The sequence below is a fragment of the Nyctereutes procyonoides genome, unplaced genomic scaffold, assembly GCF_905146905.1.
Source record: "Nyctereutes procyonoides isolate TBG_1078 unplaced genomic scaffold, NYPRO_anot_genome, whole genome shotgun sequence".
Taxonomy (NCBI): Eukaryota; Metazoa; Chordata; class Mammalia; order Carnivora; family Canidae; genus Nyctereutes; species Nyctereutes procyonoides.
In genome coordinates this window covers 63,898,739-63,912,416 of record NW_026575146.1, presented here as the reverse complement: position 1 = coordinate 63,912,416, position 13,678 = coordinate 63,898,739, and the positions used below count along the sequence as shown (strand labels likewise).

Sequence of the window (13,678 nt, the reverse complement as noted above, 5' to 3'; positions counted from 1 at the left end):
GGATTAATGTATGCTATATTTGTTTTGTTCTTTTATTTTTTAAGAGACTGTCTTATAGTTTGCAGGATACATTTATAATTAATCCAGTTCACTTACAGGTAAGCTATGATAATAAAGTACTTGTTAGTATTCTGAAAAAAATGTTACCAGTTCTAGTAAGAAGAATAAAAACAAAAGGTTTTGTTTTACTTTCACTGATTCCATCTCTAATGATCTTTCTACACATTTGAGTTTCTCAGTTGTATCATTTTTTCTTCTCTCTAAATAATTTCTGTTAACATTTCTTGTAGCTCAGGTGTCTTGGCAACAGATTCTCTTAACTTTTGCTTGTTTGAGCAGGTCATCATCAGCTCCACTCTTGAAGGGTAGCAGAATATAAAATTGCAGGTTTTTAATTTTATCCCAGCACTTGAGGTCTCTCAATCTGCTCTATGTGGGCTTTCTGAGGAGTCATTGGATGTGATTTTTGCTCCTTTCCTCCACGTGTAAGATGTTTTTTCTCTGGCTTTATCAGGAGTTTTTCTGTGTCCTTGATTTGCGGTGGTGTGAATATGACGCACTTCTCTGTGGTTTGGGGGCACTTATCCTGCCTGGCCTTCTGGGTTAGTGTTTGACATCAGTTTGGGGAAATAGTCACTTCATTTACTTCTCGTATTCCCCTTGTATTGTGTTACTTCTTTGCAGTTGTCCCAAGGTGCTTGGATATTCTGATTTATTTTTTCCTGTCTTGGTCTTTTTCTCTTAGCTTTTCAGGTTTGGGGGGTTTCTGTTGGCATGTCCAGAAGCTCCAGGATTCTTCCTCACCCCCGATCAGTGATTGCTGGGTTCATATTGGCTGCGTTTCTCACTGTTCCTGGTCCTTGCCCTCGGGCTTTCTTCCTTTTCTCCCTTCCACTCTCCCCTGCCTTGTATGGTTTTAATCAAGCACTTTCCATGATGCCACTTTCTCCATGGTGAGTCCCCCAGACACATCTTCATTCCCATTATGGTGTGATCTCTGCCATATCTTTTTAATTTTTTCTGATAGCTTCTCTCTGTTTACATTACTCATCTTTTCTAACGTGTTGTCTACATTTTTTTCATTAGAGCCCCTGGCTTATTATTGATAGTTACTTATAATTCTTGGTCTGATAATTCCACCATACCTGGGTCTAGTTCGAATGCTTGCTTTCTCCTCAAACCACGTTGTTTGCTTTTTAATGTGCATTATAATTTTTTGACTAAGACACAATGTACGGACGAAGGAAGCCCATCAATCTGCAGTGATGTGACGACGGGCCATGTGGGTGGCACATAGTTTGTGGTGCTGTGATCCTGTCTCCTTTTGTGAGTTGTGCCACTGGGTGACCACCTCCTCCTGTGGGGTAGGACAGCAGGCAGCTGGACTTTGCATGTCCCTTCCCTCAGGCCAGCTGGGCTTGGGTATGAACCCCAGAGGTTAGGCTCTTGAGGGGGCTTTGTGAAGACTTGAATGCTTCATTGAGTTCTACATGTGTACTTTCCCCTCCCTCTGCTGGAAGCAGGAGGAGATTTTTCTCTGATCTTTCCTGAGAACTTGGTGGAGCTCCCAGGGTAAAACCTGCAGAAGCGTGGAGCCCTGCGTTCCCTCAGCAAGACTGGTGGCTGGAGGGTTTGTTCCATACTTGTCCACACAGAGGCTCCAGCTGCCTGTTGCTCGGGCATCCCTGCCCTGGTTCCCACCCCACAGAAGCTTCTGCCTCTTAGTTCTGTCTCCTTGTCCATATCCCCAGGTCTGTCTCCGCTTTGGGGAGCAGTGGTTCACCCTGTGACTTTGCTTCTCTGGCCAGTCGAAGAAGAGTTGTTGATTCTTCATCTTGTTCAGCTTTCTGCCGGTTAGGGGGCAGGGAAACTTCAGCTCCTCAGGTGCCACCTCAGAACCGTCCTTTCTGCCCACCACGGTCGGTTTTCAGGAGCTCTTGCTTTCCCTCTTGTTCCCATGTGGTGACTGTGATGGCCTCAGGGTTCTTGAGGATACCAGTTCTTTCACTTCATCTGTATAGCTCTGAGATCATTCCATGAACAGCGAGCTGCTCGTCTTAGAGCATGCATACCGGTGGGAGATTCTTTTTTTTTTTTTTTTTTTTTTATTTATGATAGTCACAGAGAGAGAAAGAGAGGCGCAGAGACACAGGCAGAGGGAGAAGCAGGCTCCATGCACCGAGAGCCCGACGTGGGATTCAATCCCGGGTCTCCAGGATCGCGCCCTGGGCCAAAGGCAGGCGCCAAACCGCTGTGCCACCCAGGGATCCCTCGGTGGGGGATTCTTGAGTGATAAAGAGAAGACTCTGTCCACTGTGGTCCTCCTCTGGCTGGGGTGTGTGGTGACTTGTGGGCAGGAGCTTTGCCAGGCATGCAGACGGCACAGCCCAGATGCTAAGCTGCCCTGTCCTGCAGTGCTCCACGTGGGAGTGGAGGGTGCAGATGCCTGTGGCAGGTCCAACAGACCTTGGGCGATCCTTCATGTCTGCTTGATTACCTGCTTTCCTCAGCCCATCCACCCCAGGCCTTGAGATGTTCCAGGGATGCTTCAGGGAGATCTGCTCTCCTTCCGGGCTGTGTCTTCCCGGATGGCTGGACTGGGTCGAGGTCGGGAGGATGTCCCTCTGGCGTCACCTATGAACAGTAACAGAGAGTCCTGCACAGACTGGTTGGCCGTCTGTCTCCCTGTTTACTTAACATTAAAATTATAAATGTAGTATTAGGAAATGTGTGTTAAAACACACTCTTCAATATGAGGCCAAGGAGAGAATGCTTTGGGGATAACCCACAAGCCTTCCTCCTTCAGCCAGGGAACCACCATCCTGAGCTTGTGGTCTTGAGGCTCTTTGTTCTCTGTATAGTTTTGCTGCTCAGCATGAATTTTGATGACCTTAGTACCTGCTGTGATAGCTGCATCCCATGGATTGTGTTTCCAGTTTTCTTCAAGGTCTGCTTTCATTGTGATTTTTGTCTTTGAACTATGGACTTTTAGAAGTTTGGTGTTTAATGTTCAAAAAACCAGGTATTTGCGGATACTATTTCTGGTTTAATTCTGATGTGGTCAGAGCATGAACTTCTTATGATTTCAGGTTAAGTGTATGGAGGGTTTGTTTTAGGAGCACGTGGTGTGTCGGGGTGAACGTCTTGAAAAAATGCATGTTGGCTGTTTATGGAGTTCGGGTCTTCTGTGTACCCACCAATTTTCTACCCGCTTGCTATGTCCGTTACCGAGAGAGGAATTCAAGTGTGTACAGGGAACAGGGGGGATTTTTCCTGCCGGGGTTGTCAGGTCTTGCTGCATGTACCTCAATGTCCTGGGACAAGGTTCACACGCAGCCTGTTGTTAAATGTGGCTTCTTGGTGTGTGTATGTGTGCTGTAACCGCATGCTCCATTGGGGCTGGAGGCTGCTAAGTCCATGCACAGGGCTTCCTCAGGCTAGCCCCACACTCTCTCTTCTGTCCTGGCTCCGCTCTTTCTGACAGTGAATCTGGAGCTAGGATTCTCTTTGTGTCCGTACATTTAATGCTTCTTTCATTGGCTGGCTGTCTTAAAAGTATTTTATTGGTTGCTGGTTTTTAGAAACGTGATTTAGGATGTGCCCTCGTCTGGTCATCGTTGGCGTCATTGAGCTTGCTGGCCATGTGGTTGTGCACTTACTGCATCGAGAGGGCTCCCTTCTTCCAGAGTTGTGTTTCTTTGCCATGCAGCCCCCTGTGTCATTGGTGCAGTTTGCTGTACGTGGGGCCAGGCGACACTGGCCCACAGGCCACCAGGGCCATTCCCCGCTGCTGGACAGCGGCACTGGTCTTTGTGTCTGTCGGGCCTGGCCTGTGGCTCACCACGTCTGCTCATCTTCATTTCAGAGCATCTGTTTTCCACCCGGTCATTCCCGTCCTTTCTTTTCTCATATTTTTTTTAAGTTGTATCTTCCTTTATGTATTTGAGAGTATTTATTACAGCACTTTTAGCACCTCTGCTAGTTACTTAAACTGACTGGGTGTGGTGCATGGTGCCGCTCCCCATTGGTAATGTGTTGTGGCACATCGGGATCCCCTTGGCCTCTTGAGTTTGTTGGGTCAGCAGATGCCAGGATGGGCAGTAGCAATTTTTATTCGTAGGGCTCCTTCAGCCTTCCTGCTGAGGGGCCATCTCTTCGTGGCTTTTACTGATGGCCCACAGGTTCAAATAGGTGGCTGGCTGGACTTGGAACAACTTCCTGCTCCCCCCACCTCCAGGTGTTTGGAGACCCTCTGAGACCCCCTGGCCCCCTGTCCTCCCAGCTCTGGCTCTCAGCTTGGCGTACCAACTGCTTCTGGTTTCCTTCTCTTCCTGTCATCCGCATGTTGCCCCGGGAACATGGTCTGGGTCAGCATGGGGCCCCGTATGGCCTTCTCATCCCGGGGTCTTGTCCCACCCATCGTCCCAATGGCCGACACCCAGGTCTGCCTGCTGCACCCATAGTGGCTGGTAGCAAGAACACAGTTTCTCTACCTGCTAACTTCACGCAGGATCCTTATTCACTTTTGTAATATCTGTCCATGTGATTTTGGGTGGTTTTTCGTGGCTGATTTAGGGAGGTAAGCTGTTGTTCTTGTCATTTTATCTTCCCAGAACTCCTCTTATCTCCTTTTTAAAAGTTAGATACATAAATGGCTTTCTACATGTTGGCTGTTTATGGTTTATTTTCATTTCATGCTTTATATAGCAGCTTTTCAGAATTTATTTTTTCCCAAGTTCTGAAGTCTTTTCTGTCCAGTTTTTATTGACTTATGTTCACTTCTCTTTTAGGCCATGCTGGTGTGTCTGCAAGCATGATGAAGAAAAGGACATCCCACAAGTAAGCAACTCTGAAACTTGCTTTTAGCTAGCAGGTGTGGCTTTAGGTGGCATAGGGTTTGAGACGCCAGTGTGATGCCATCTCCCGCTGCATGTTGGGGACAGGCATGCAGTCATGCCCCTTGGCCTTGGCCTGGCCTTCCCTGTCTTAAAGCCTCTGGCCCATGATTTCCCCTCCAGCTCCATGGGGCTAGACTGTTGTGGTGCGGGTGGCAGGTGTGTTGTGAACCTCTTCTGCTTTTGTCCTCGGAAGGGCTGCACGTTCTTGGCATGTGGGGTCTCTTCTCAGATCTGCTGCTGGACAAGAAGCTCCCTGAGGACAGAGGCCTGAGCTCATGCTTAAGGGCCTGCCTAGCATGCTGACGGGCACTTGCTCACTGCTTTATAATGTCTCCAAATAAATGAAAAGCTTGTAATTTAGAAAAGGCATATGCATGTTGAAAGACAATGAAAAAATTGTGTATTTTAAGTGACTGGTATGTCATAAATCCTAAATTCTATAGGTACTAGAGTAAAAAGCCACTTTTCTCCCTCAAGTCTTTGCATACAACATAGTTAAATTTAAAAAGAACATTGAGACCCTCTCTTAAATGAAAATACCGTGCTTGTACTGAATTACATTTAATGAGTTTCACAGAACCCACCAGGTTCTGGTCGTTGCTACTGCCCCACGGAAACCACTCTAACGATCCAGTTCTGATTGTTTGAGTCTTAATTGTAGACTCTTAACCCTGGAAGAAACCCTCGGGCCCTAGCTACCACCTCCGGAGCCTCTCCCTACAGCAGTTCTTTCCAAATTATTCATACTGAAAGGCTTGTGAAGCACCTCAGTCACCACCCTTTGTGGGCGAAGAACACGAGACACTGTGGCTGTTGCAGAGGCTCTGGATGCGTAAGCGTGCTTTTCTCTGGCACTCGGTGGTCAGAGCACACGTGCTTCTTCGTGGACATGTAATGTAAATATCTGTAGTGCGAGGGTCAGCAGATGACTTGGAATATAAAGTGTGATGTTGAGGTGAGTACGTGTGTCCTGGAAATTTGATAAAGCACCTCCCAGATTTCGTGGATTTGCCCATTACCTTCATGGTTCTGTCAGGTCCAGTGATCTACTTCATCTAATAGATTGCTCTTCGTGATCAAACCATAGCATCACTGGAAATGGTAAACCATCCCTTGACCCAAGTAGAAGGTAACAAAACAAACAGAAGCCTTAAGTATTAGGTAACTATAGAAACATAAATACAGCAGGGGAGAGAAGCAGAGCACAATGTTAACTCTGTGAGGCCAGAACAGTTCCCACAAAACAGATTTTGCCAGTCAGTTAATACTGGGCTATAAGAATGTAATGTGCGTTCAGTTTTATCCTGTTTTACACATTCCTGGGTGTCTGTGACTAGAAGATCCTTTACTCAGGATTTTGGGTCCTGTTGGGTTTGTGCAAGGATTTCATGAGCCCCGTCGGAAGCACTGTTGTTTGTTAACTCCTGGCTCTGAGGTGCTGATTATTTCTTGCCCTGGAGCACGAGGAATAAACACCTACCTATTAAAGCTTTGCAGTCTATATATGTGCCAGCTGAAAGCCCTGGTCCCTGTGCTCTTTGGTGCACTAGCTTGGACTAGTGCTTGTTTCAGTTGAAAGAGTGGAGGGCTATGACCAAGGTACTTTGTAGCCAGAGGAAGCCAGGAAGAAAGGAAAGCCCGGAGGTCCCATTTGCCTGTGTCTTCTAATTGCCGCGTACATCTGAAGATGGAGAAAAGAGGGACGATGCACGAGTGTACACATTTCACAACAAGTGGCCTCTGGAGGGGCCAGAACGCTGGTGGAGTAGCCCCGGGCCAGGAGCTGGTTCGAAGCGGGATGCTGGATGGCTCTGCTGGACGCCTTGGCACTTTGTTCCACCTGCCTCGTACCACTTTCTATACCTAAAAATCCTCCTGCGGACTAGGATGGTCCCTCTCCACAAGGAAAATGTGTGTGGAAGCCACGTACAGAGAAGCAGACCTGGAGCCTCACTCTGCCCTGTGCTTCCTGCACCGCTGCCCTCCAGCATGCAACCCACTGACCTGTGGCCACGCCGCACCCTGTGTGGTTTGGGGAGATTGAGCAGACACCCCACTGCTGGACAGAGGCACAGAGACACCCAACAGACGAGTACGGTGGGGCCCCCGTCCCTGTGGGTACCAGCAGGATTCAAGGGTTCAGGTCTATGCTGGAGCACTGCTGCCCCCAGAAGTTCGTGGAGCTATGGAACAAATGTGCGTGCCTCCTGCTGGCCAGTCCTCTCATGGTGTTCTGGGAGCACATTGGTGACAGGCCTCTCCCGGCCCCACCCACGGTAAAAGTGTGGGTGGCCCTAGGACAGCCTGGGCTAGAGCTGCATGGGTCTACGTGGACTGGGCTGCTTTCCATAAACACAGGACGGCGCTGAAAATTATCTTCTCTTCCTTATGGTTGTCTTCTCAACCATCTCTTTTTCCCCAGCTTACGTGATTGTAAAAACGCGGCATATAATACAGCTAACATAAAAAATAGGTGTTAATTGACAGTTCTGTTACCAGTAAGGATTCTGGTCAAGCTGTTCCATTTTGAGTAGGTCAGGAGTTTTACCCAGATTGTTGACCATGTGGGGGTCAGTGCCCCAATCCCTTTTTGTTCAAGGCCCCAGGAGTGCTTTTTGAAGGGAAGGTACAGTTGGGGCGCGTCTAAGGTGAGTTTAGCTATAATTGTTCTTTGTTTCAGTTCTTCTTTTTTATTTTTTTTTAAAGATTTTATTTATTTATTCATGAGAGACACAGAGAGAGGCAGAGACACAGGCAGAGGGAGAAGCAGGCTCCCTGCGGGGAACCCAATGCAGGACTCGATCCCAGGACTCTGGGATCATGCCCTGAGCCAAAGGCAGGCGCTAAATTGCTAAGCCACTGAGGCGTCCCTGTTTGTTTTTAAATGGACATCTGGTTCTTCCCTAATTTGAAGAGTGGATGCATTTCCACTTCCAGGGTTTTGGTATATTTTCCGCTAATGGACTTTAGAGAATGGACCAGAGCTGTCACATACTAAGTAGAGGTATTTCCAGGGAGTGCTGTTCCATTTGTTAAGATTTAGGTCACTGACAGTGACAACGACAGAAACTCCCCCTCCTCTTCCTCGAGTCCCTGGGTGGCCTTGGGCACTGTTCATGGCATTTCCATCGAGGGGAACCCTGAGTCCTTTCCTGCACAGAGGCTGAGTGGCCAGTCCGGGCTCCCGCATGGAGTACCCAGCGAGCACACCGTGTTTCCATGGGGAGCGTGTTCCTGCCTCCTGTTGAAGAGTGGGGGTGTCCATCATAAACGCGGGGACTACAGGGGCAGTGGAGCAGCCATCTAGGTGGAGCCCACATGGTGCTGAGGGCCTTGAACTGATCAAAACCTACAAGACTTGAATCTGCTTGTGAGTCACCACTCTTCAACCAGTGAGGTGGAGAGTGTGCTGGAAGGCCCTCAGTGGTGGGAGGGCTAGTTCCTAGAGCCATAGCATAGCATGTAAACAGCCTCAGAACTCATAGCAATTTGGGTGGAAGATGCACTTGCCCTTTCCTGTTTTGATACTGTCCTGTGATGCCGGCAGTGGCATAGCAGCTGTGGAACTTTTATTAAAGCAATGGCTACAGGAAAGCAGTCTTCTTTCTCTGTGCTGCTGTGCATCTTGTCAAAAGACAGCCGTGTTGATTTAATCAGTATTTTCTTCTGAAGTCTGCTAGAATACAGAGCAAGGGAGCTGCTTTTCTAGGACAGTACTAAGTAGAATAAAGAGAGAGAGTCATGAATTTATATGTCAAAGTACAAAGTTCATACTGTGGGACAGGCATTTACTGGTTCAGTGCTGTGGTAGTTGAATTTGGATTTAGGACGTGTGAGCCCTTTACTACTGGCTACTGAAATAAGACCTTCCAGTCCTGGAGGGTAGTTCAGGGCAGTTCAGGGTGGGTCTCAGGCATGGAGGGAGCCTAGGTAAACAAGTGGAAGGTCTCCCAACACAGAATTTCTTCTCTGGATGACAGAACAAGTGGAGTGGTTGATTCAGAACTTACCTGAAGTGTTGAGCAAGGTACAGAAGTGCCCCCTATGGTCTCGGTGTACTTTTTCTGAACACGAGTGCATAGAAATTTGTGTTGGTTCCGAGTTGTGCTCCCCCAGGTTGCAGAGCCTGTTAGGTTAGAAGGTTGTGGGATCATGGACTCAGGGCCAGCATGGGCCTACCACATGCGCTCTGGTGCCCTTGTTCCTGGCTGTGGCTCCTCGGACGCCCATCAGAGCATGGAATAGGTGTTGCTGGTGCAGTGAGAGTGGCTGTCTGCCAAGGGGCTGGCCCCATCCACTCTCCCTGACAGTCCTCGCTGTGGGGACTACATGGCGGCTCGTCCCTCCCAAGGCCAGACACCAGAGCCTGAAACCAATTGTTTCAGAGATGGCTTCTGGAGATCAGGAGTGAGCAAAGTAGTCATCCGTGCTTACCTCTGCTCTCTCCACTTTATCCTCCACTCCTTGGATCCCGACTTGGGGTGGCCTTTCCCTTGTGCTCAGCCGTAGTCCCAGCTTTCTGCCCAGAGTGAAACATCTAGGCACCGGTTGGCAGTGGCTGGCTCGTTCCCAAGAACATACAGCAGGTTAAGGGCGGTTAAAAACGTGTGTCCAGGGGAGCTCTCATTTTAAATTAAAGTTGTTTCCGTTGATAATATCCCACCTGTGTGCTGCTCTTTGAACTACCCAGAGATGACCCAAGGGTGTGTCTGCGTCTGGACCTTCTCCAGGAATCAGCCACGTTCCTCTGAGTCTGCTTTTATAGGTACTCAGCTCGTGAAAATAAGCTTTAATTTTTATTACAATTCTTGATTTTTATCTAAATTAGCGATTAGCAATTAAAATAAGAGTTAACAACTTGGTTAGGATACAATTTTTAACCTTTCTAGTTAAATGCACAATTTAAAACATACACAAGAATGAGTAATGTGTACTGCACCCTGTCAGCCAGCGTCAGCAACTATTGGCATTTTGCCCCATAATAGACTAATAGACTAATGTGATACGTGAGCATGTTGCTTGTTACCCAGGGAAGTTCCCAAACTTGTCGTCAGATCGATGCTGGTTGGAAGAACTTAAATCAGTTTATAAACAATGTATATTTGTGCACTCTTAAATTATATTTGATATTTTAACATGTATAAAAATATTTTAGAATACTGTTCTGTAAACTGGCTGCAGGGGCAGTCAGGTGGCTTGCAGAGTCATGTCCCGGTAGGTGGGGAGCTTGACTTCTGGCTTGAAACACAAGCGTGTTGTTCTAATTACTCATCTTTGTCTTTGGGGCTCCCTCAGGGAGAGCCATCTCTGTCACTTCTTCAGTCACGCTGTTGATTCTTCTTTACTTATTAATTCAGAGCCATTGAAGTGATGCTCTCTAGGTAGAGTTATCTGTGACTAGATGCAGGCACTAGGAGCGAGATTCGGAATTGGTAATGGTAACATGCATAAATCTGTTTTTATATGTAGTTTCCTGCAGAATTAAGATATTCATTGCATTAATTTGGCAGTAATTAAATTAAAAATTGCGGTTCATTTGCCTGTAAAAATGAACTGATTTTAAGTCATTGTAGGAAAATTTAAAAGCACAGGTAGACACAGAGGAAGACAAGTATTTCTAATGCCATCCAGGGATTACTGACAGCTCTTAGTACTTTAGTGACTGTTTTAGAAGTCTTTATTTCTCCATATTTGTATGGATAATTATGTAATTATGTATCCAAGGCTTCTCTGTCCCATATCCTACATTTCTCTGTAGAGTGCTCTTACACATGCTGCAAGCTGCTATATCAGGGGGCCTGTTGTTGAATGTGCACACTCTTTGCTCTGCCGTCATGACCTGGTGTCTGCCCACTACCTTCTGCAGATAAATTCCTGCACGTGGAATCACTAGGAGAACTGTATCTGTACCATAAGCAGATAGAGGGCCTGCCTCGCCATAATTCACATTAAAATAACTCCTCAAACTTTGAATTTTTGTTGCTAATGAACTAGAAAGTTCATCCTACATTATTCTGGGAGGCCAGAACACTAGAAATTTCTGGGAGACCTAAAGCATGTTGGAGCAGATTTATATAAAATGTGAGCTGAGGAATACTCTGCCACTTTGAGGTGAAAAGGAGGACTCCAAAGAGTGACGACCAGAGTAGGCCCTGGAATCTGTGTAGGTCAGAGACCACCAGGGCTGGCTGCAGCCGAGGTTGCCGGAAAGGGGATCCAGCTTGCTTAGATGCCCAGGATGTCCCTGGCCACCCTCCCCAAGGTCTCGGCTCCCTTGCCTCCCCACCACTCTGCAGCCCCCTGCACCACAGCTGCTTATCAGACCCTGCCCAGATCTCAGGGCTCCCCCGGGCCTGAGGGAAGTGCTCCCACTACAGATGCTCTGGTCTCAGCCTGCATGTAACACAGAAGCACCAGGGACCGTCAGGCACCTGAGGAGCACTGATGGAGGAGAGTCACACGGCACCCACCTGCATGAACAGGGCCCGCCTGCAGAGTTCATAGGGTATCAGGAAGGACGTGAACCTTACCCTTGATGTCAGAAGGCTTGTTAACTTTAAAGTCACTGTTCAAGAGGAGATCAAGCAATCAGTTTCTAGAAATTAAAGATACTATGTAAGGTATTCAACGGATAGGCTGAATTTCAAGCCTATTTTACCTGATTCAGGAAAACTTGGTTCTGAGGCTTTCAGGAAGGTGAGCAACCCCAGGAAGGTGGATGGTGGATGGACCTGGAAGCACTGTATACCTCTCCTGAGGAAGGGATGGAGGGGGAAGGATCAAGAATAAATAGGGTAGATAATTCTGCACATCTTACATGGACCAAGTGCTAGTTGAGGGGTGATTAAAAACACAAGTCACAAGTTCTGACATTTCTGATTGCAGGAACAGAGAAAATTCTAAAAGCAACTCAGAAAATCTGGTTAAAATGAAGGACCGATTGGCCTGCTCTCTGTAACTTGGAAGATGGGAGACAGTGAACATAGTGTTTGCTGACACAGGTCCTGAGGGAGGAGGGCCTTGAGCCGGACGTGTAGACACGGGTGCAAGGACAGCGTTGGGAGGCTGCGGGAACGTGTACTTGCCTCTGGGAACCCGTCTTCACCAGAGGATGTTTCTAGAAAGATAAAACGTCTATGAGATGGGAATGTTACAAGAAGCAACAAAAATCCTTCCTTGTTTGTTTCTAAGTAAGGTAATGTATTTAAAAAGTTATTCAGATAAGAATGAAATGAAAGGGACCCCTGGGTGGCGCAGTGGTTTGGTGCCTTCCTTTGGCCCAGGGCGTGATCCTGGAGACCCGGGATCGAATCCCATGTCGGGCTCCCGGTGCATGGAGCCTGCTTCTCCCTCTGCCTGTGTCTCTGCCTCTCTCTCTGTGACTATCATAAATAAATTTAAAAAAAAAAAGTAAAAAAAAAAGAATGAAATGAAAAATAACGATTTAGAATAGCAGCCCAGGTTTGAGCATGTCAGGTGGGGTTACTATGTGCCGAGGTGTTTTTCAGTAATTTTCATTCTTTTACTAAGAATTTTTTGCTTGTTTCTGTTCTTGGTAGAGCTAGGAAAGAAAGAAAGCATAGATTTTGATTAATTATAGGTTTTAGTAGGAAAACGTTAAATCTAAATGCAGCACTTCAGAGGTTAGAGGTAGCTTCTGTAAGACCAGAGCTAAGCTCTGTGGCTTCCAGCGAGAGCTGCACACGGGGCTCAGAAGCCTCCGTCATCAGCCACACGGACAAAAGGAGATACCACGGGAGGAAGTGAAGGCACCGTGTCGCACAGACACAACTAGATGTGGGACCCGCCCAGGCTTCCTGTGTACGGCAGCAGGACTTGGTGCTTCCAGTTCCCATAATGAAGGCGGAGGAAAGGACTGCCGTGTTCTGGGGTGACGGGTGCAGGAGCCCCTTTGGAGAGGACTACCCAGCAGCTCCCCATGAGGGAGAGGGCCTGCGCTGCTGCTGGACACAGCAGGATAAGGGTCTTCTGCTTGGAATTGCAATGATGCACCGTGGCATGCTCCCTCAGGAATGGCTGCAAGCCACAGCACAGCACCACTCGTGAACATATGGGGGACGTGGGGGACGCGTGGCCAAGCTGGTACGTGCTGCTCTGAGTCTCCAGCTGCCCTTTGTTTGGCCATGTTTAGGTTGGTTTTGTTGAGAGTCACAGGAACAGAGGATGATCCCTTACGTGCCTCTGAATCTAGAATAGAAATCTGCTGGCTGTAGTTTCTTTTTGTAAGCCGACAGAACTAGTGGAGATTGTGGGTGTGTGTGTGTGTGTGTGGTGTGTGTGTGTGTGTATACAGGTACACATGCACACAAGGACAGAGGTTATTGCCCAGGGAAGACCTGGTGTTGCCGCTCCAGTCTGGGGGGAAATTGCGTCTCCCTGTGAGACCACATTTTCTTATGACCTTCAACTGACTAGATGAGGCCCACCTACATTGTTGAGCAGGGCATTGCTGATGTACATGTCCTTCTAGAAGAGTGCCTTCACAGAAAAACTTACAGTAATGGTTGAGCACATACCCAAGTACTGTGGCCCAGCCACCTTGACAGAGTTGGCTAAACCATGACATTGGTGCAGATGCTGTATTGCCCTCATTTTGATAGCGACTGCAGAGTGTTGATGTGGATCACTGAAATGCTGCGTGGGACTGCATTCCTTCCTCACTGGGGTTTGGGAGCGAGCCTCTGCCTTTGTGTGCAGAAAGCCTGACCCTGTATACAGTGCATCACTGGCATCTCTGCCTAAATGTCACAAGAAGTAGG

General features: G+C 47.7%; 1 protein-coding gene across 7 annotated transcripts in view; it reads left to right on the top strand.

Annotated features, from left to right (window-relative positions):
• The window catches only part of SPIN1 (spindlin 1), a 77,816-nt gene that overhangs the window by 50,771 nt on the left and 13,367 nt on the right, over positions 1–13,678 (top strand). For all 7 annotated transcript variants that reach the window (XM_055311006.1, XM_055311004.1, XM_055311005.1 and 4 more), the window contains one exon: positions 4,791–4,839. In XM_055311006.1, the coding sequence (XP_055166981.1) occupies positions 4,791–4,839 (49 nt within the window). The remainder of the gene's footprint in view (positions 1–4,790; positions 4,840–13,678) is intronic.